The sequence below is a fragment of the Amphibalanus amphitrite genome, unplaced genomic scaffold (genome assembly GCF_019059575.1).
Source record: "Amphibalanus amphitrite isolate SeventyFive unplaced genomic scaffold, NRLGWU_Aamphi_draft 000007F_arrow, whole genome shotgun sequence".
In the NCBI taxonomy this organism is placed as follows: Eukaryota; Metazoa; Arthropoda; class Thecostraca; order Balanomorpha; family Balanidae; genus Amphibalanus; species Amphibalanus amphitrite.
Window position 1 is genome coordinate 1935025 of NW_024881503.1, and position 22396 is coordinate 1957420.

General features: G+C 47.3%; 2 protein-coding genes across 4 annotated transcripts; one reads left to right on the forward strand and one right to left on the reverse strand.

Moving 5' to 3' along the window:
• The first annotated feature begins 1198 nt into the window (after nucleotides 1-1198).
• LOC122379091 (WAS/WASL-interacting protein family member 1-like) lies at nucleotides 1199-9503 on the forward strand. 2 transcript variants are annotated; one of them, XM_043361022.1, is made up of 5 exons: nucleotides 1199-1389; nucleotides 2930-3305; nucleotides 5266-5378; nucleotides 6594-7709; nucleotides 7905-9503. In XM_043361022.1, exons 3-5 carry the CDS (start codon nucleotides 5266-5268, stop codon nucleotides 8194-8196), a joined length of 1521 nt encoding a protein of 506 aa, XP_043216957.1. In that variant the 5' UTR covers nucleotides 1199-1389; nucleotides 2930-3305; the 3' UTR covers nucleotides 8197-9503. The 2 variants fall into 2 exon arrangements, with proteins under 2 accessions (XP_043216957.1, XP_043216963.1); XM_043361028.1 differs by having other exon boundaries at nucleotides 1315-1389; nucleotides 2913-3305.
• A 4459-nt stretch (nucleotides 9504-13962) lies between these two features.
• LOC122379105 (mpv17-like protein) lies at nucleotides 13963-20619 on the reverse strand. Of its 2 annotated transcripts, none has more exons than XM_043361047.1 (6): nucleotides 20445-20619; nucleotides 18522-18638; nucleotides 16616-16716; nucleotides 16307-16419; nucleotides 16081-16151; nucleotides 13963-14797 (listed from the first exon to the last, which is right to left on the reverse strand). In XM_043361047.1, the coding sequence occupies exons 2-6, from the start codon at nucleotides 18636-18638 to the stop codon at nucleotides 14624-14626; spliced, it is 576 nt and encodes a 191-aa protein (XP_043216982.1). In that variant the 5' UTR covers nucleotides 20445-20619; the 3' UTR covers nucleotides 13963-14623. The 2 variants fall into 2 exon arrangements, with proteins under 2 accessions (XP_043216982.1, XP_043216973.1); XM_043361038.1 differs by lacking the exon at nucleotides 20445-20619 and adding an exon at nucleotides 18933-19148.
• Between the last annotated feature and the right edge of the window lie 1777 nt (nucleotides 20620-22396).

A 22396-nucleotide genomic window follows, 5' to 3' on the forward strand; every position in this document is an offset into this window, starting at 1 on the left:
GCATGGAAAATAAAAAATCCCGGTAAGTTTATTTGTATCGTTTTGTCGATTTTGACATGCTCCTAGTTTGCAGCCATATTTCGATATGTTCTACAGGGAGTTCAGAATTATTTCAGGACCAATCTTTTCCTCATTCATTTTCCCGTCGATCATGAAATTTTTAGAGCGGAACAATTAGTTTCCAGGCGGTCCGAGCGGTTTTCGTGAGAAGGGTGCAAAAATCGGCGTCATTTTTAGAGCCTCGACACCAGCTCAACACAGGACCCTATGGGAGACGGTGAAGTAGCGGGAGCAATAAATAGAGCGCTCTAATTTTAGCTTATTTCCCTGGTGTGTCACCGACTGAGATGATTTGATCGTTTTCGGTATGCAGCTATTTTCGCTATACATTCAATTTGGGTGACGAATTGGGGGTGGGGCGGCTCCCGCGCCATTAACGACTAGCTCACGTATAGTTCACGACGAGTTTGCGGCGATTTCACGAGTAGTTCACGAATGAGCACGCACCCGTGTCCACATTGCACGAAGTGGTTCGATGATTTCACGCATAGTTTGGCATAGTTTGCGCATAATTATCGCACTTTCGCATGTTTGCACAAGTTTGTCCATTGCGCTTTTCATGAAGACTCTGGCACGCAACGTGAAATAAGGCTACTGTCAGACAGTAACCGTGAACTATCCGTGAAATTGTCGTGAACAGCTCGTGCCATGTAATTGCACACACTATTCGTACCGTACCTACGTAAACTGGTCGTGAACTACGAGTATTCATGCCATCAATGCCAATGCGTCAAGTACGCGAGACGGTGTCAGTGGGAAGGCACGGCCACGTTGCGATCCTTATCATTTCGTGAAAATGTCGTGAGATACTCGTGAATTCGACGTGAGGTGTCCGTGACCTATTCGTGGTTGTTCGTGACAGTTGTCGCATGGCGCGCATTGCACTCACTGGCACGCATTCTGTCGCATTGACCCGACGAGTTTACGACGACTTCACGAACAGTTTTCGCTTAGTTCACGACTTGGTCTCGAACTTTTGTCGTGAACAAAATTTTGACCCTTTAAAAATTATCGACCTGCCATGACACGCACTCACGACGAGTTTACCCATAATTCAACGGCTAGAGTCATGCCAATGCGTGCCACTCGTGCTAATGTCAGCTTGGCGCGGTGGACCCTGTTTACTGAAAACGAGTCATTCGGAGTTGAGGAACCAAGTGATGATAATCTGGCACCTCTAGCGGCCGACCAATGAGCTGCCGGGCCGTCTCGCCCGCGGCGGTGACCTGTTGCGGGTCGCGCGGCCCGGCGAGCGGCGTCGCCGTCAGAGGGCGGTCGGCCGGTCTGTGACGCGTTGGAGGCGGGTCTGCATGAGTCCGGCCCGTGGTGGTAAGATTCTGCTGACAGGGGCATCGGATGGGGCTGGATGTAAAGACTGCTAATAATGCAGATATTGTGACGTTTTCTACTCTATGATAAGCTGTTGCTGATCGACAGTATGTCTTCAGACGTTAGCGTGCAGCCGCAAGCAAAAAGTGAAAGTGTGTGTGCCAGTGGTCATTTTCCATTGACTGAGTAATGAGTTAGATACTTTTCACTCTTATTTGGAGCAATGTAATATTGACACCACGGTATTTAAAGCAATTCTTCAAAGCAATGTCAGTCAAGCTTGTTGACCCTTGACCTAGCAACCTTCTCATAGTGATGGAAATCAGATGGAATAGTAAACTTTTGCTCATAACTTAAGTAAGCTAAAAACAAATCCAAAATACAGGGTCTTTTATAATGAATGTTACTTTTGAACATTTAGTTAGGAGCTCTTAATTTATCACTTCCGCGTGAATTTTATATGCGTATTGTTGCAAATTGATTAGGGTTTTGTCCCAAAAAATAAAAAAATTCACAACGCCAATTTTCCTTCACGGAAAAGCAGAGTATGTCGACACCACTAAAACGCATTACGGATTACGGTCGACGGACAAGTCTTCATCCATTGGCTCTCCCCTGGGTCAACACTGAACGGGGTGGCTTACCTCAGGCTGCTCAAGGAATGCTTCTGCCTCAGGTCAGGGACAAGGCTCAAAGAGACGGCCTTGGTTCCGGCAGGATGGTGCCACAGTGCACACCATGGCAGCTGTTGCGCCAGTGGCTGATCGAGAATTTCGAAGAGCGCGTTATCAGCCGCCTCACCGAGCGACCATGGCCACTACGGAGTCCTGACCTCTCCCCTCTGGACTACTGGCTTTGGGGAGTCGCATTGGCAGATCTGAGACAAACCCCTCCTGCAGCCATCCACTGTGAACCACAGTGGAGAGGTTTACTGGAAGCCTGGACCCAGACGTTGTGAGGCGCGGGGTCGACACCTTCGTCAGAGGGCCGAAACGTGTGCCTTAATTAAGGGCGATACAGTGGAAAATTCCTGAGGAGCATTAAAATGAAAGTTGTGTGTGCAAAAACGCTAATGTGTTTCTGTTTCATGTGATGGTACATATTACATGAGGAACATATATGTCCTGAGAAATAGCTCTTTCAAAAGTAACATTCATTATGAAAGACCCTGTATATTTTCGGTTCTTCATTCCACTGAAGAAGGTCCAGCACCGAAAACATATTTTAGATTTGTTTTTAGCTTTCTTTAGTTATGAGCAAAAGGTTACTTTTCCATCTGATTTCATTATAGTCATAATCATGCTAAAAAAAACGTCTCACACCATTCAATTCTCATAGTGAATTAAAATGTACAATTTTCCCCCGTTTGCTTTTTCGCAAATGGTGCTGTACCTTCTGTCCCATGTTCGTGAATTGTAAAATCCTTTTAGTACAATTTTACTGTTCTGTTCAAGCTAAATAGGAATTCCAGAGTATAACGGATAGCGCATCAGCGTTCAATCTGTGCTTTTGACCTTTGTTAGTCTTGCATCTTTTTCAGGAGTAAAGAAAACCGAGCTTGTTGACTGATAATTTTAAACGTGAATCTTCGGGGCTCCCAAAGAGCACGACCCTCGGTAACCAGTCACCTTTGAATTCCTGACTCCGAACCGATGAACCGGTGACGCGACACGCTTCATGGTTGCCGAAGTCGATACAGCTAAGCCAATGAAATAACGGCGACACAGCACTCACCTGGATCAGAGAGTGACATTGGCTCTCTGCTCGCCTGGGCCGACGAACGTGGGTTTCACCGGACTTCGGTCATCTTCTAGTCATTTTTACTAATGTTTGATCTTTGGTCGTCTGGATCGGTCATTTTGAGTCGCTGAGACAGTGGAAACTGGAAGCCTTCGAAGTTTGAATCGTATTGACCGGTAAGTTGAAACGGTGCAGTGGCGGTCGGGCTGATTGAATGAATGACCAGACCACTAAATATTTTTAGGTACGATATAGGTAAAATGCAGTTTATTCTGTGTCCGTAGTTATCGGAACACCGTCAGTGATGCTCAAATAACTCCTGAACTGGTAATTGCTCGAGTTGTTTTGATTGCTTTGTGTTTATGTTAAGTCTTCTTTTCATTTAAGTTTGCCATTTGTCGCAATAGCTTGGCTTAGACCAATGCAGTCAGCAGTGTAATTTGTTCAGCCAACTTTTTAGTCAATGTTTGCCGCTTGCGTGTGTCTGATAACGTGGGTCGTTACTCGTTCGTAATTCTGTATGCGGAAGGACGCGTGTATATCACACCACGGTGAGATTTACATAATGCATCGCACTGTAGTGTAAACCTCACCCGGGTGTGATTTACACAATACACTACTCCTGTGTATATCACACCACGCGGAGTGTGATTTACACAGTGGGCCGGCAATGCGTAAATCACACCGGGGTGTGATATACACAATGTGCTCCTAGTGTGTAAATCACACCCGGGTGTCAGACCACGCAGCAGCTGGGTGTGATTTACACAGTAGGCCCGGCAAATGCGTAAATCACACCGTGGTGTGATACACACAATGTGCTCCTAGTGTGTAAATCACACCTGGGTGTCAAACCACGCAGCACCTGGGTGTGATTTACACAGTAGGCCTAGCCAATGTGTAAATCTCACCAGGGTGTGATATACACTGTGTGCTCGGTAGTGGGTAAATCACACCTGGGTGTCAAACCACGCAGCACCTGGGTGAGATTTACACAATAGGCACGGTAACAAGACACTTAACCAAACCTTAGACCTGACCTGACCTGACCTGACCTGACCTAACCTAACCTAACCTAACCTAACCTAACCTAACCTAACCTAACCTAACCTAACCTAACCTGACCTACTGATTTTTGCCTACCCGTGGATGAGGAAGAAGGTACTCGCATGAAGAGATTGCAAGCAATGGTAAGTCAAATATTTTTAGGTTAAGTGGTTGTGCATCAGGCTTCAGGCCTTCGGCCTGAAGCCAGATACACAACCACTTAACCTAAAAATATTTGACTTACCATTGCCTGTAATCTCTCCTAAGGCATTGCCTTCGGCACTGCACCGCTTCGCCACGAGCATTCAGACGTCGCTTTCCATATTGTATTGGTGCTTTTAAACTTGTCGGTCGGCAGCGAACCCACCGCTACCAAGGAAAAGCGAAAATGCGGGAAAAAGCGCCCGCACCGACGGGACTCGAACCCGCGACATTCGTAACATGGTGCAAGCACCTTCACCACTAGGCCAGGCGGTCAGGTGATTTCGAGAGAGAGGACGCCCGGAATCCCGCCGGAATATTCGTAGTGCTTAGTCTGATCTGACCAATGGGCGAGCAGAGTCACTGCTCTGACCAATGGACGTTCAGCGTTGCTATGACGTCACATCGTGGTGAGATATACACACAGCTGCCCTCTCTGTGTATTCCTCACCCGGGTGTGATTTACACTACGTAGTAGATTTTGTGTATATCACACCGGGGTGGGTGTGATTTACACAAATGGCCGGTATTGTGTAAATCTCACCGTGGTGTGATATACACGGTCCCTATGCGGAAACATGTCACTGGAAGCGTAATGGTCGTAAGGGGCCTTGCCTACCACTGAGTCTTTGTTGCTTGCTACTGAATAGTTATTTATTTCTGCCTGGTTAACATTTCAAAAGAATCATAACTTTGAAAATGATGAAGATCCCTATTAGCTTACGTTGGTATAGTAAATAACTTTATGGAGCTGATAATTCATTTCATGGCATTGGCCTCTATCCAATACAACCTCCATATTGGTGCGACATTGTGCTCTCGGCCGGGCTATAACCCTGTGACAGTTTGGTCTCTTGCACGAAACTTTCACTCGTCCTCTGCCGACAGATGCCGGTGCCCGACACATCTCCAGCGATGGGTGGTCCTCTGATAGAGCAGCGTCCCTCGGACGGCTCGGGCTGCAGCCGATCTGCAGACTCTGATCACCAGCTACAGGAACTGTGAGTGAGGGACGGACGATCACAACGAGCTGGAAACTAACAGTGGAGAGCTCGTTTTACAGAATTGGAGGATCAAAAGCATGCGATAGCATGCTTTTGCATCCGGAAATTCCCATTGGTGGGTCGCTGAAAAAAGTTCGGCTGAACCTGTTTGTCAGTGATTGAGTATGTGAGTGAGTTTGTCCAAGCTTTTTTGGACCTGGAGTCAAAATGGGTGGACCGATCGGGACGAAAGTGGGACCGTTTGATTCGTCTCCGGCGAGGTAAACTTTTGGTGCTGGCCTCGATTCGCTCGGTGCTTCGTGGCACATGCTATTCCGCTTCAAAGTTTCGGTGACACGAAATTTTTTGTCAAGGCTTCAGGTCAACCCGAGGTCACGGGCAAAGCCATACTGGCGGGACACATCGGTAACACCTTGAACCAGTTTCCAGGGGGGTCACCGTCTGCGAGGGGTGCAGGCTGCACGTGCTGGGGTCGGAAAACCGTTTTGACGTGAGGTCCTCTGGCTCAAATAAATTTTAAGCTATCAACCTCAAAATCGGTTACATGGTAGTCCCAGGCAAGGCCTCCAAAATAATGCACATTTGGTTGAGCTAAACTCTGTGGTGCATGAGCTATGCACGTGCAAGCCGATTGCACCCCTTCGTATGTTGCCACGCCTGCAGGGTAAACGGCAGCTCTAACTGGTTCAAAACTTGCAGGTCATAAGAAGAATACATTTGATCACGACATTCCGGCGAGATAATATCCGAGGGGTGCAAGCTGCGCGTGCGGGGGGCGGATAACGGTTTTGACGAGGGATCCTCTGATCCCGGGAAACGTCGATCTAGCGACACAAAAGTCGGTTTTTAATGAAGTCATTGGGCTATGGATCCTCCAATTCTGGCCCAAGGCAACGCACGAGCGCTGCCGGCATCTAGTTAATTTCAAGCAGCCGAGCTTTGTCTTTGGGTTATTCTTTTTTTATTGTCGTAACGTTTTTGATTGTTTGATCCTTTTTGAAGAAATTCTTAGAGAAAGGAAAGTTAACCTACTATCATCGTTGCTTGTTTCATTTTCTTTGATTTTTACATCTCTCTTTTTCTCTCCATTGACCTTTGGCGCTGTTTTGTCTTTTGTCTTTGTTAGGACAATAACCTCTCTTCCATTCAGCGTGCTCTGGTGTATTTTGGTTTCCGTCAAGGCTCAGCGAACATTTTCTCGATCTTCCGCAGGGTGTTATGCTACTACGGGTTCCGGCCGTTCCTGGATAACGCTCAGGTGGAGCTCAGCGACTCGTCACCACGGACCCGCAGCTCGGCAATGACAGAGGAGACCCGCGCCCGCTCCGTGCCCACACGCCGCCGCGCCGGTCGTGGCCAGTCCGGCTCCGGCGGAGGTCACTCCGGCTCCGGGGGAGGCCACTCAGCTCCCGGAGCTGGCCGCTCTGCCTCCGGGAGTGCCCGTTCTGCGTCCGGAAACGGTCGTTCTGCGGCTGCGTACACCTCCAGTAGCAGCCGTTCGGCCTCTGGGAATGGACGTCCAGCTTCTGCGAGCGGCCAGTCAGCCTCCGGTGGTACCCGGGGCTCGCGTAACCGCACACCTGTCGGCTCTGAGCGGTCAGCAGCTGGAGCGAGCTGCACCCCGACCTCATCCCAGGCGGTCACCACTGCTCCGAGACATACTCCGGTCCGGCAGACCACACCTGATGGAAGAGGAAGGTCATCGCCCGCACAGAGGGCGGAGCATGCCGGAGTTAGGACTCCGGGGAGCGACTCTATAACGAGCATCACCCAGCCTCCTCCGGCACCGGGGCTGCTGCCGACGCCGCCTTCGATGGCGCAGCAGCGTCTGTCCGCTTCATCGCGGTGTCAGGTGTCTCGGTCGCGCCCTTCCCGGCCCATCCCCGCTTCGGCCTCCGCCCCTCTCCTTCACACACCCCCACCAACAGCGCCACCGCTACCTCCTCCGCCTGCGCCACCTCCCCGACACCTAGCGGCCCTGATGAGTAGACTCGGTCTCATGGACCTGCCGCCAGGGGCGCTGCCACCGTTCGTCCGCGTACCACCACCGCCTGCTGGTACGGTGTTCTTTGGGTCACGCTCTCATGGTTCATTAGAAGTGGAGCTAGACCGTTGTCACCTACCAAGACGACGGAGCCGGTCCGGCGGAGAGGGTCCCATCCGGCTCATGGAACCCCCTCCCCCGCCTCCCGCGTGCTGCCCCGGCGGGTGGGACCATCGGGACAGCTATGACCCCAGACTGGACGACCAGAGACCTCAGCTCTGGGAGGAGAGGACCCGGGAGCAGGCGCGGGCCGAGAAACTGCTGAAGAACTTCGACATGTTCAGGTCAGTTGCCAGATGGGTAGTCTCACATTTCTATGTTATAAACCAACATTATTGGAACTCTTCTCCACTGGCGTGAATCATTATTGCTCAACTTTTTATTGACGATCGTTCTCTAAGCGAGACTTGCTAATTTGGAAACGCTTCGATATTGGTTCTTGCTATAAGCCATTATTGAAATATGATTATTTCCTTCAGGGACTGGGATTACGTGCCGCGGCTGCCGGCCGACGGCGGTCGACACTGGCGGAGCTGCAGCGACGGAGACAGTGACGGTAGCGACGGAGGCTGCGTCGAGAACGACGGGGGCTGCGTCGAAAACGACGGAGACGTCAGCGGCTACAGCAGCGCCGACAGCGACACAGAGCCGACGATTACCATCTGCAGTCGGGTGAACGGCGTGTTCCACTACATACCGGCGCAGAGACTGCTCAAAGGAACGTCAGCAGCGCCGCAGAGATATGACGTCACCGATACAGCCGTCGGGTGACCTCATCGAGATGGATGTTAGAGGACGTCACATGTCGGCAGTGGGCGAACAGGAGGACATTTTCAGAGTTGAGCTGCATGGGAGAGAGACGTTCTTACGAGGTGAGGAAAGATGGTTGAGTGGTGTTTACGAATCGAATACGGCGCCTGCTGTCGCTGTGATAGGTGTTTGTGAAGCCCGCTAGTCTCGCACTAACCAAGCGGCGAACACTGGACAGTTGCACCGAGAGTGTCGTTATATTATCTGACCCTCTGGTAGCCAGCCCGACGGCCCTACTCCCGTGCGTCAGCGCTCCTGTGTGGATATGCATCTCCACTCTTCACGTCAGCTGTGTGGACGTTCCACTTAACTCCCCGGTCAGCTGTGTTGACAGTCCACCTCGGTCGCGTTATATAGTCAGCTGTGTGGACGCCAACCCCGTCCGTCACTGATGTGTGGACCGAGATGGACCGAGGTGGACTGTGTCGACGGTCCACCTCGGTCGTCTGCCAGTCAGCTGTGTGGACGCCCACCCCGTCCGTCACCGCTACTGATTGCAGTGCACTCCACCCGTCGCTATGCTGTGTGGAAACCATCCATCAGTCATTATCGCTGCTTGGAATGTCCAGTGCTCATTCCCGCCCATCGCAATGCCGTGTCGAACGCCGTCGCAGTCACCTCTCGCTTTATTTACCCCGGTGGCGAACGCGAGGCTGGCGGGGTGAATCATTTTTTCTTTCTTTTAGAGGGCCTCCTGTGTCGACCAGACAGGCAACTGGCGGGACTCAATGGTGGCGCCAATTTACGATGGTGGCTGGTGGGCGATTTTGTATATGCTGAAGCTTTTGGTTTGTATATAGGAGGGAGGGCCGGAATATTTTGGGTGAATGATTTTTATTCACTGCCAATACGGTCGCTCATATAGCTATTTTCTAAGATTTTATCATCCGTATTTTATCTATTTCGAATAATTCATTTATTTTGAAGCGGTAACAAATTACTATAGCTTTATTCTCTAACTCACCATGTAAAACTTCGACGTGTAATCTGCGCTAGGTGGGGTTGTGTATGTAAATAGCACCTGAGTAATGTACAACATTTAAATGTGATAATCACCTCAAAGGCAGAGTTTCAGCACTCGCTGCCTCCATTTATCACTGCGTGCATTCATGTTGCCTTTGAATCTGCCAAACATGGGCTCGATGAGTGGGTTTTACATGGCAGATAATTGTTTTCACATTAAAGTGTCCTGTGAATTCGCCCTGCACTTTCATCGCCCGTTTGACCATTGACCGCATTGAATAAACAACCGTGAACTGTTCGTGTCACCACTGACTGTTTGATGCACGTAGAGGCTCTCAGTTTGTTATTTTAAGGGTAATATTGTGCTTACCAGGAAATTGAATTCATGTCGTTATGGAGGATTTGTATCGTAAGTTTTGATAAAGTCTACCACAAGCGGCTCCGCCACTTGCTTTGCGGCGTGGTATAGCAAATGCGGCAGCAGCCAATTCGCTTTCGAATAGTGTTCGATTCATATCGATGTGTCGCCTAGAAGCAGAAATATGTACGGAAACGTGAACAGTAAAAATTTGGGGTTGAGGTCTATTCTGAGGACTTTGTTGGGTGAAATTTGGGTGATGTAAGGTCAGGTCAGGTCAAGGGGCTCATTTTCGGTAACACTGAGTCAGGTCAGGTCACCTTCGGTCGGGTCAGGTCATAAAGGTCACCTTCTGTCACAATGGATCAGCCTGGGCCATACTTCTACCACTACCCCAACACTACCCTACCCCTACCGCTACCCCTACTGCTACTCCTACCACTACCCCTACTACTACCCCTACCACTACCACTACCACTACCACTACTCCTACCACTGCCCCTACTTCTCCTACCACTACCCCTAACAGTACCTCGATCACTACCCCTAATACTACCCCTACCACTATCACTACCCCTACCATCACTACCCATATCACTACCCATCACTACCCATAACCCTACCAGTTACCACTACCCCTAACACTACCCCTACCCCTATCCCTACCCCTACCCCTACCCCTACACCTACCAATACCACTGGGTCATATCATGTCACCGACTAATTGAATCCAAAAGGTACGAAATCAATCAGATTTTCAAAATGGTCCTAGCCCTGCTCCTATTTGTGTCATTCAATTACGCATAATCGTATTTTGTCGATAGTGGCGCCTTGTGACAAATGAAAGACATTGTGAAACACATTGTGTATTTGTACCAGACGTTTTGTCATGCATCCTTCCACCGAATTGCACCAATTTATCGGCCCATACTTGACAAAGTTTTGCGACTTGAATAGTCTACCATTGAACAAAGCAAAGTTGATAAATGGATTCGTGTCGAATAATTGCTAACCATACCGATGCGACGTGCTACAGTGCAGTTAGGTATATGAACAGTTGATGGACACATGCTTGGGGTAGCCGTTGAAGCAATGTCTTGCTCAACAATTCATTCTGGTTGACTTAAATTTGGTTTTATTTTGAGCCATTTTGTACCTACCTACGTTCAAAGGCTTTCTGCTTATGGGTGCTGGACACTCGACAGCGGTGATAAAAGTACGTAACGCATGGTTTTGGATGCATTAATGGGCTTAGTGCACCAGTGGGGTGATAATTGCACGAGTGTGTTTTTTTTGCTATGAAAAATTATCTGCTGAAACGGTAACCGTCAGCAGAAGGACAAGTCTCAGCATTTGCATACCCAGATATTTAGAGTGCTACTAGGCCGTCATTTAACATTATAACTTACTTTAGCGGCAAGTCGTACACAATTAGTGCACAATAAATTATTCTTTTCACAAGTGCACTGGCTGACTGACTGTGAGGCGCGCGCACGCCATTTGCACCCTTTGTTTGATGTGATTTATTAGTCTGTAAAGGAAACGGTGCTAGCGTGTTCGGGGAGATATAGCAGCTCGCATGCCGTCCGCGCCCTGTCCCGAATTATTTCATTTTTTTTTATAGAAAATGGTAGACGATTTCTTATGACGAATGATATATACCGTCTGTATACGATACATTAGTGGTATCATTTTCCAAAAAATGTCTGACCGATACCGACCGAAACCAAAATTTGGGAAAAATTTCCGACCGAATACCGATCGATAACATCCCAAGCCAAAATTTGACCGAAATTTGACCGAACTTCTACATATTTGCTATTACTCTGCCACAAAATTCAATTGTTTCGTAAATTCTGGTGGAAAATAATGGGAAATGGCATTTCAGTCCAAGTTCAGTCAATTCTTAGCTACTGCAAAATACATTTTGTGGTAGAAGTTACATTGCTAAGGGTAGGGGAATTCAGGCCTTTGGGGAAAATTTTGCAACTCTTTATCATTAACATCCCAATAAATTTCATTTTAACTAGGCAAAAATGGAATACTTTCTCTTTTTGAAAATGGTTTCACTGGCAGGGTGACCGAAAGTGTCCGATTTTTTTTTTTTGGGGGGGGGGGCATGACCGACCGATTTCCGAATCGGTCAGCATATCTTTTCGGTAACCGATTGACACCACTACTATACAATTATACATGATATAACGATATTTAATTGATTCCATTCATCTGGTGAATTTACGGCTGCGATAATATATACAATCAATAGAAACGAAACGCTGACATGGTTTTTACCAAAGTTTCACTAGCCTTATTGCTGCCGGATTTGTGTTTGACTTGATCAGGACGATTGATGTTTCATTGTTTTTTTTTTTTCATTTCGTTATGATCGCAATCAGTTACCTGCCTAATATTAACCCTCGCCCGTAAACGGCGATCTGCCACCTTCGCCCATGCAGGGGGGGGGGGGTTGGTGCGACCCCCCCTTGGCGTTTGAAAACGGAGCGTCGTAGAGCTTAGCGGAAAAGACCAACGGATTGCTCTCGCCGAGATCTCGCGATTGGTGGTATATTTTTTGGTCCTAGGTCAACATTTGACCTACTTTTGACCGGTCAAAGGTCAAATTTTCGGAAAAATAGACTTTTTTCAACTTTCCGCGGCGATTGCGGCAAAACGGTGGGAGATATCGACTTGAAACCTTCACTATCGTGTTCCTTGATCAATTCTCTATCGTTTGGTATGTATTTCGTTTCCCTAGCTCTAAAAATGGCGCGTTGGGAGCGCCGGAAGTCGGCAAGATCACAGTCGGCGGCAGAAATTCGAAAAATCAAAATTCAAATTTTTGAAATCTGATTGTATTTTTGGATTTGGAAGGTCCATTTGCTCCCTATAGAAGCTAATATTGCTGCATATTCCCATTGAGGTGACAAGAATTAGCAAAATAGTGGTTCGGGCGCTTTTCAAAAATAGTACCGGACGCTGTTCCTCTTGTGACGTCATAGCTCCGTGACCTGACCTGACCCGGTCACGTTTCTTATACCATATGATAGCCAATACTTGCCCCAACATGCATGGGAAGTTTCATCACGATCCATCAACCGATGTCCGTACCACCGGCAGGAAACCTCGGGCGTTGGCACTCAGTTTGTGAAAATCCGGCCGGAGGCTGTTCCCTTTGTGACGTCATAACTCCGTGACCTGACATGACCCGGTCAAATTTTTTTTTACTAAAAGATGCGCAAGGTTTGCCCCATAAGGTACCCAAAATTTGGCGGCGCTGCGCGCCGCCGTTTTTGCACTATTTCCGAAAAACCTCAGGGGGGGGGGGGTTGCACCAACCCCCCCCTACATGGGCGAGGGTTAAAGGTAGACTGCCACCTTTTTTCCACAAAACGGTTTTCACTAGAGCTGAGCCACCTATGTCCCAGACTGAAGTCGGTTTTCCGAAATTCGAACCCGTTTGCGAGAAATCGGAGACCAAAGTTCAGTTTGATGCCATTTTTTTTAGTCCAAGAAAACCGACATCTCTACTGTTTATCGATAACTTTGAAACATGAATTTTCTTATCTTTTGGTAAATATATGTCAAAACTTTGATTGTTTCGAGATCAGAGAAGAATTTTGGAGTGTCAAAATAAAAGTTAAACTTATATATTCAGTAGTTCATTTTTTCCAAAAAAGTGTGGGAAATGGGGTTTAACATGGGCCAGACCCATTCCAAATGAGCCATGATTTTTAAATGTTTTACGAACTTAAATGCAAAATAAATTAAACATGGCCAATTTCTTATGAAATCATATATTAGTAAATCATAAAATACCTTACTTTTTCAAATAAAATGTAATAATCTTATGACCTTGAAGTCTAGTGATGCGTAAACATTGTCGCTAGACATTAACCGATTGATAATTGTATGATAATCGACAATTTTTTTCGCGATTCACGTGATGATACTTTGTCAGGTGAATTCTAAAATTTTGTTTTGTCCAGGGAATAAATCATAGGCCGATCTGAGAAAACTTTTTGAAGGTGGCAGTCTTTCTTTAAGCTCAGCTACTTATCTGCATAAAACTACCTATTGAAAAACGAGACACAGCACTGCATAGTGCATACGTTTTAGTGCTATGTTGGAATAAGCACACCTTATTGACCATTTGGCTTTCCTCCAGCGAAGACAAATGCCTCGCTTGCAAATAATGTTCTTGCGATATCCGTGATCGCAATCACCTGTTTGCATGCGGCTCATCTGTGAGCTGCATCCCGACCGACTTTGTAGGCGGGCTCTGCAATACCAAGCAGCCCGTGTTACTGTGTCGCACAGGAATAAGGCTCGGTCACCGCTCTGTATGACTCAAGTGCTGAGCGATCGGACATTGCTCTGCAGGACGCAGGCGGCGCTTGTACACATACTATGTGTGACGCAGAAGTTCTATATTCTATAACGCATATAGCAACATTCATTGCATCATATACCTAACCGAAGCGTATACGTAGCTATCATGAGTTCCACGTGAACAACTTTTGACACATAACTCACCCATAACTATAACAACACATAGCACGAAGTATACTTACAACCATGCATGAATACATGAACTATGCAAATAACATGAATCATGTTATCTATGTTACAACATATAACTAACCCCTCCCACAGTTTTCGCCCCACATAGTTATGTCCTTACAGAACATGCACCATGAATCAATATGAATAGTGCATCCCCATTGAATGAAACCGGCGAAGCCTGCCAAAGAGCTCGAACTACTGGTGGACGCTGCGCCCAGAAAAGGTTCTTTTGTTGAGAGGCCAGTTCATGAAATATTGCACAGTGCCCAAATCGCACAGCCCCTTATAGTGATGGAACGTCACTGGCCAAAACGCCTCAGTCCCAGTATCGACCTGTGGGAGTTGCCAGTCACCCCTGCCAATCTGGACGATGGCACCTTCACCCCTGCTGGCAGCTGTGACCGGCGGTGGTTATACGTCGGCTGTATAGTCACGACGCGTTTAAATGACGTCTGGTCGGGCATTTGGTCGTCTTTTGGGTGTTCCATGGCGTCCCTTGAGCGCTTACGGCGTCTTCTGGGCGCTCACGGTGTCTTTGAGAGCGCTCGGTGAGCGTTTGATCCAGCAGAGGAGGTTCAGCCAGAGGAACGAGCACGCGCCCACGTACAGCACACGAACACGGGTCGGCAGCAAGAAGAAGTTCACAGCCTGGGCTGGCAGCCAGAAGTATACTTGTTTCTGAAAGAGAAAAGGATGGTTATAAGTGTGCCGTTTAGCAAGTCGCATTTGCAAAAGGCCTCATTCGCATAATATTTCTTGCTGTATTTTCTACTTCACCAGCAAGCTACCATCAGCAACCAGATAGTACCTTTCACTGTATGCTTTTATACAACATCGGTTTGTCCCCAGCACTATCTTTCATCATTGCGCACAGTGGTCAGTGCAGCCTTCAGCTAAACACGACAGGATTGTCTAAATATAAGTATGTTACATTTACTGGCATGTCTGTAATAGGATAAACAAGTAAAGCATAATAGCATTCATACCCCAACAGACTGATGGACGGTGCCGGTGAAAATTCACCGCGAAAACACGCCGTGCTGACACGTTAGCCCGACTTAGAACCCATTAACAGCGTCGGCTGCTAATGGGAGTGCAAAAATACTTTGGGTGCGTGAGGTATTGATGCGATGCATGCGCATTAATGTATTCGTCACCATGGTAGTAAAAGATCCCGTCACGTAACAGTTAGGGACGCTGATAGATATTCTAGGCCGATTTTGGCCCACGTTCGGTGCACATAGCACGCCACTCCCCGTGCTCATGGCTCTGGGACTGCTAAATATTTACAGTATCGAATAGGCCAATATGAACAGTACACTCCTCAAACATAATTTGTGCCTTATCTTTTCACCGACAAAACAACGCTACCTATAAATAACGCCGCATATATGTCGTGTCACTGCCCGGTCGTGGAGGGCGAAGCTGAAAATTCACCTGCAGTGCCATATTTATGCTCAATAACCAACTTATTTGAAGATGGACTGCATTTCGTACAATGGTGGCTATTGCCTATTACGTCTGGAGTGGTATCTGTCATGTTCACTGGAATAACAGGCATGAAACAGGCTAGGATCGATGGCGTTGTAAGTGGCGACTGACGGCCACTGAGGCTTACAGGAAAATTAAAGCCGTTAACAGCCTTCATGTGGCACTGTATAGCTTTAACATCTGGCCACAATTTCTGGCAGGAAGGGCTCGGCCATTAGGGTACATATAACGAGCTGCCTCAAGTCAGTTTTGCGAGCCCAGGTTACCAACTGACTGTTGTAGTTACTCAGCAAGCATGCAGCTGAAGGAGCACGTGAACAATGCGTGAAAAGCAAAACTTGTAAGTATAGCGATGGTTGAGCTGATATTCTATCCGGCTTATCCATGACTGTACTTAAGAAGATATTGCTGTTTTGCATCTATGAAAATGCGTGGGAAAAGCCACATGCCAATAATCAATATGAACTTACTAAACATGTTCCAATGTATTTTTCTTTGTGTTCGGCGAACAAGTCTTCTTTCCTCTCCATTAGTGCCATTGCTGAAAATAAGATATTATTAGAGCCATCCTCCATAAACCAAATGTAAGTCAAAAATATTTAACTAACATAACAAAGGACCTATATCAAAACAAAATTTGAAAAAAAACTTCGTTTTCAATCCCGCTGTTTAGCCAAACCGATTCGATCAGCTGACCTGTGAAGAAAATGAAGATGTTGATTGGACCGATTACTCCCAGGTCGAGGACCAGCTTCTTGGCGACGGTGGACACCGCGGTACCGACCAGCCGTTTGTCCAGCCATCGGTACCTGAAACGTACCGCACGTCACAGCCTGGCCGATGCCTGCATATCGTTAAAATGCAGGATCGATACTGCACAAGTGCCGAGACGGGCATCGCCACTCATCGCTTCATGGCTCTTAATCGAACCGATCAGGCGGACATAAACTATATGCACTGCACATTCAGATGCTATTGAAACATATGTCAGCACAGAGTACTTACCAGTAGTAGAGAATGGTTGGGTTCACCGTATAGCCGAGGACGGCATACCTTCCCAAAGTCGCCGTGTCGTACGGCTGCTTCGGCTGCTCTTTGTCGCGCACCTGAATTAGACAAGACGATTTCATAATTAACCCGCGCCCCACTGGGGTCTGCGTATAACACGCCCTACTGGGGGGGGGGGGGGCTATTCATAGCCCCCCTCCTAACTCCGAAACTACTGGGCCGATCGTCAAAATTCAAACGGTGTCTGATAGCCCCGGAAAAACTGTCCAGCGAAACCTAATTTCATTGACCTCGAGGTCACCGATGACGTCACAGGTCAGGTCAAAGTAAAAATTATTAGCATTTTGGCTTGTTCACGTTTTGGGCTCTGGCCGCCGTCTTACAAGTCAGATCAGGCTCATTTTTGGTTCACACTCGTGAACAGATGCTCTAGATACCCTGGGGGTACCAAACTTGTACTTTGATTTTCAGGTCAAGGTCAGGTCATCACAGGTCACGAAAATATTATATCATGCGTCGGTCACGTGACACATGTTCTATGGTCCATTTAGGCCAAAGATTTCGAATTTGATGTCTTCTGTGTCATTCGAGGTCATTTTGAGTCGAATTTAGCCTAGGTCAGGTCACTTTCAGGTCAAAAAGGTCAAATTTTTAAGTTATAATTTTTCAACAGAAAAGGTGTCTATTGGATGCAGTTTGAGCTCAGGAACACGATGGTGCTATTTATATTGGCGTACGATGTCAAATACGTGGTGAAAGTTGATTTGAAAAATTAATAATTTTGAATTTTTTTACAATAATGCGTATAACTTGGCCATTTTTGAAGATATTTAGCTAAAACGTGCTAGAGTTAGTCATAATAACGCGTTCTATCACATATATTTCGTTTTTTTTTTCGAAAAGTCAAAAACTTTTTGAAAAAAAAGTAAAAATGTAAATTTTGAATTTTATTATATAAAATTTTCGAAATTTTCAAAATTTGGAAAATCCGAGATAGCAGTTTGATAGCGCAGTCTATTCTGAGTCCTCTCATGCAAAGAAATTGGATCTAGCTTAAAAACTGAGCCCTTGGGAGCGATTGCCGTGGTTCGATGTTTTGCGTCGAAATCGGCCGAACATGACGTCACTCTGACGTCATTTCCGGCCGACATATGGTAGCTACGAAGTTCAAATTTTGACACAAGGTGTCAAATCGATGCAGCCGAAGGTACTGAAAGTTTGGCGTTGATACGTCAAGCGGTTTGGAAGTTATTGCAGAAAAACGGGAGGGGGCTATAAATAGCCCCCCCAGTGGGGCGCGGGTTAATTGATAAGCAGGTATGCAGGTAAGGTGGAAAGCAACTATGTCTCTGTGCAGTTGTGAACCACCAGCTGTAGGCACGTGCCTGATGTGAGGCTTATCTGTCCCACCTGATACACCAATTACAAACGATTTAAAATGCCGTATTTTTTAACCATGCGCATATAAATTATAAGCGCTTGCAGGTCACTTTAAGTCTCGGATTGGAATTCAGGTTCCGGTTACCGGCTTTCAGCATTTCAATTCCATAGCCACACAGAACGGAACCTAGTGCAATAACTATGTGGCTGACCCTTGGCAAGATAAATGACAAAACGACGATTTACCTAGGTGTTCAAAATGAACACCTATGAAAAATGAACGTCAAAGTCAAGGTGGTTTTGTAAAATGTAACAAAACCACTCACTTCCTAAATTGCAAATATTGTCAATGTCAATATAGGTACTCGTGGGTATTGATACTGCATTAGATGCCATTCAGGTATTTTAAGCCCAAAGAAGCCGTGACGAATGTCTGTACAGTGAGTGTACATATGTGAGCTCGATGCGGCTAATTGTTACTGCCTGTTCAGCCTGTTCACTGTTCAGCCTGTTTGTCACTCACCAGGACTCGGTTCAGCAGCGTTTGCTGAGTGAACTCGGCACCGACGAATAGAGTGCCGTAGGCCAGCGCGTTGCCTAGCAACGGTCGCTGCTGGAACAATCTTCGAACGGCAAGCATCTGAGCAAGAGGAGAAACGAATACTCTTAGATGAAAGGTCCATGAATGCAAAATTAGATTTGTGCTACAGCCCTGAACAACCCATGCATGAACTCCGTTATCGTCTGCAAGATATTGTAAAACATATGAACACCGCCACATTGGCAACATATTATTCCATGCTAATTTCAGGGTTGGTTCCAGCATTTGATCTAACATGACAGTTGTGAGTTGACTTTAGTAGGTAAACAAACCTAGGTATAATTAAATTCCATCAAACACAGCTGCAAAAGATATTATCGTTGACTTAATTACCTTTACTGGAGTTGGAAACACGCAAGGATCTTCGATAAATAGTAAATACGCTTATTTTAGTGCCTAATTATCCTAATAACGATACTGGCTCGAGTATATATCAATCTTAAGTTTTAAGTTACTGTTAAAATACTAAAGTTCTGTTTCAGTCTAAGCTTTGTGCACAGCGCAAACAATTTTGTCAATAACGCGCGCCAGACCACGCCAGACTCTTTTGAATGCCAAACATGTCCACGCGGACATCAAACAAGTGGTCTTCCTAGCCACATGACGAGCTAGCTTAGGTATTTACCCAGCTTCCTAGCTCCTCGGGACTCCGAATAACTTACCCACAAACATACATAACTTTAATAGCCACTGGCATCTGCGGTTGCGACGAAAATGCCTCAGTGAATAGAAATTTTCTGCAAATGCGTTAATCTAGCCACATTGGAACGACTTTTAAAATCCAGCTCGGAATATTGGAAGTCTACAAGACGTCTACCATGAAGTCGGTAGAACCTACCGGTCACTGATTTGATAAGAAGTGAACGCTGTAGAATAGAAAAGTTGCTTCATGCTATCAAGAGAAAATAAGACCATAATCATTCGTGCCTCTTCCATTAGGAGCATGTTCCTGCGTCGCGTGGGATTCGTTATAATCAGCAATGACTATGCACACAGAAAAATATTAACACCGTTAGCGGTGTAATTGCACAGTACATATCTGAGCACTTGAGGAAAGTTAATTTAGTCCCTTCCCCGCTTAAATTACTCGCGCTTCCAAATGAACACCAGGAAGAAGGTAATAGAACACTGTTAGGAGGGTTGGGTGTTTTGCTACATGTAGTAAAACACCCAACCCTCCTAACAGTGTTCTATTACCTTCTTCCTGGTGTTCATTTGGAAGCGCGAGTAATTTAAGCGGGGAAGGGACTAAATTAACTTTCCTCAAGTGCTCAGATATGTACTGTGCAATTACACCGCTAACGGTGTCAATATTTTTCTGTGTGTGCGACAGGCACTCAGGAAGGCATTTTCTTTACTTATGCATACCACCGTTGAATGCCCCTGGGAACCATTCACCAAATTAGAAGACCAGACAAAGAACGGTTGCGATCAGTGATGATAACTTATTCATTATACATGGTCAATGACTGGATGCATCCTATCATGTGAATCTGAATAGTTTGAGCCAACGTTTGAGCCTCCCATCAAACCTCACAGCTCTTTGCAAGTGACAAAAAAGTTTCACCGAGGAACTAGAGCAAGGATCCGGCTCAACAATGCGTCGTTGAACACATGTCCGGCTTTCAAAGGCGGCATTCAACATTCAGCATTGGCTACGGAAGCAAAACTCTGGACCTGGAGAGTGTCGGGAAGATTTACCCATGCATATTCGTCCCGCTACCAGATATCTGAGTTTATCATACTGGCTAAACCGTCTGCTACCCAGCAGGCTGAACAAGCTGTTAGAGCGGCTGCAGTCTGTTGGTCCCCAATCTGAAGTGGATTGTCACTTGCCCACCTCACCTTCTTATGCACAGGACGTCAACCCCAGCCGTCTCGACCTGTCTGTCTCGGCGCTGGGCGATCTCGGGGTGTTGCAGCGATCTTGGATGTGACGGCAGGGTCAGGCCGTTGCCGGCCGTGCTGTGGGAGAGGGTGCCGCCACGTGCCCAGCGGTGGGTCCGCGCGACTGACGCCAGGTTTACACATCACACAGCAGCTGCGATCGCCCCCCTCCCCCCCTCCTGTCGAGGCCTGGCCAGCCACGCCACACGTCTGGCTTAGATCACTATCTCGAGCAAACATTGCCTCGCTGTCACCCCGAGTTGTCCAGACACGTTATTGAAAACTTCACTCTCATGAACATTGAACGCTTTTACTTACGCCAAGTTCAAATAACGTCAAGCGCCAGCCGCCAATAGGCGTTATGGAGCAGGTGATGATTCTTATGTCTGAAAATGGACCTTTGCTAATGCAGCTGAAGTGACTCGTTTTTATCTGGCTAAAAGTAGGCGTTATCAAATATAAACAAAACCGTAGCGGCGGCAGCTGCTGTACGAGTATGCACTTACTGATCTGGTTCACACCTAACGAGTAAAAACGCGGCTCAGCGAATCGTATCATCATTCAAACTGTAATCAATGTTGGCAATGTTGGCATTGTATCGTCAAAACGTCAGAAAAAAAGGACAAGTGTTTGAGCTGATCACCGCTAATCACTGATCACCGCTGGAGTGCTATTTTGTTTTTAAGCCGTAATAGGAGACCGAGGCAAGCCGCCATGGGTTGTTTGCTTTACCACTCTACCAAATTTACTGTCCTTTCCACTTTACTTGACTTCGATAATTTGACCGGTCGTTGAGCACGTTTATTTTTTATGAAAAGACGCGGGCGTTTCAAATTAGATTTAACGAGCAATATTACATTCAGCGTCAGTTACCTCCCGCGATCCCAGTTGTAAGGCCAGCTCTAAAAGCTACGTAACTAACTTTTCTTTTTATGACATTACAAGGAGCAGCACTCAGATTTCTTTTTATGGAAGCTTCTGACTTAACCAAGCGTTTCAATAATCATACTTTTGATATCGGTACAGATCACACCCCGTATGGCACAAATTATAATTCGTTGGGCTTACATTCGACGATAAAAGGATTCAACTGACACCGCAAACCGCTAACTTTTATCATAACTTACAGGACAGCAGCAATATGGAAATAAATTTCACATTTTCAAGTAAACCACCTATGTTTGCCTGACATGTTGACTGGTTGTCACCCTGGGGGCACGCGTTTGGCACGTGTGCCTGTGACTGCTCCCCTTTGGTCTGCGGTCAATACCGGGTCTCACACGGCCACCGGGCCGACGCCGGTGGCAGCAGCCCGCATTCGCTGCCTGCCACCGGTCGCCGAAGGAAGCTCAAAGATGTTCCTCCGCCTGCTGCCCGCTCTGTATATTCTGATGTTGGTGGGAGTCGGGATCTCTGTTCCGATTGAGATGCTCTCATTTGAAGAGGTGACACCAGCGGGAGGCTTGCTGAGCGATCCGGACGTGGTTCAACTCGAGCCCGGCGTTGGTGAGTGTGAGTGCCGCGCTCGCTGTCTCTCCGACATCGCCTGCCGCGGGTACGGCCACAGCGTCAGCACGTCCACCTGCCTGCTGACGGAGCTGCTGCCCACGCCGGGGAGGCTGAACACCAGCGCGGGAGACTGGCGCTGGCACGCGCGCAGAGGAGTCCGCCTTCTGGGGGAGCCGTGTGCGGCTGACCGAGACTGCTCGCTGCTGGTTCCGGGAGCTACCTGCTTCAACAGCACCTGTGGCTGCCACGGACCGGTGGAGGAGGACGGCTCCGGCGGCTGTCGGAAGGCGGGCAGCTTCATCGCCGTCGGCACAGGACGACTGACCGGTCAGCCTCTCTGGGAGCAGTCGGGGGCCTCCGTCAACGCGTGCTCCGCCGTCTGCGCCGCCAACAGTACGTGC

What these genes read in the sequence shown, in the direction of transcription:
- LOC122379091 (XM_043361022.1), top strand. Translation starts at nt 5,266, where the DNA reads ATGCCGGTGCCCGACACATCTCCAGCGATGGGTGGTCCTCTGATAGAG. An exon ending in GATCACCAGCTACAGGAACT is followed by an intron (nt 5,379 to 6,593) that starts GTGAGTGAGGGA and finishes GATCTTCCGCAG; the next exon opens with GGTGTTATGCTACTACGGGT. An exon ending in AAGAACTTCGACATGTTCAG is followed by an intron (nt 7,710 to 7,904) that starts GTCAGTTGCCAG and finishes TATTTCCTTCAG; the next exon opens with GGACTGGGATTACGTGCCGC.
- LOC122379105 (XM_043361047.1), bottom strand. Translation starts at nt 18,638, where the DNA reads ATGCTTGCCGTTCGAAGATTGTTCCAGCAGCGACCGTTGCTAGGCAAC. An exon ending in CCAACCATTCTCTACTACTG is followed by an intron (nt 16,420 to 16,615) that starts GTAAGTACTCTG and finishes GGTACGTTTCAG; the next exon opens with GTACCGATGGCTGGACAAAC. An exon ending in CATCTTCATTTTCTTCACAG is followed by an intron (nt 16,152 to 16,306) that starts GTCAGCTGATCG and finishes TCTTATTTTCAG; the next exon opens with CAATGGCACTAATGGAGAGG.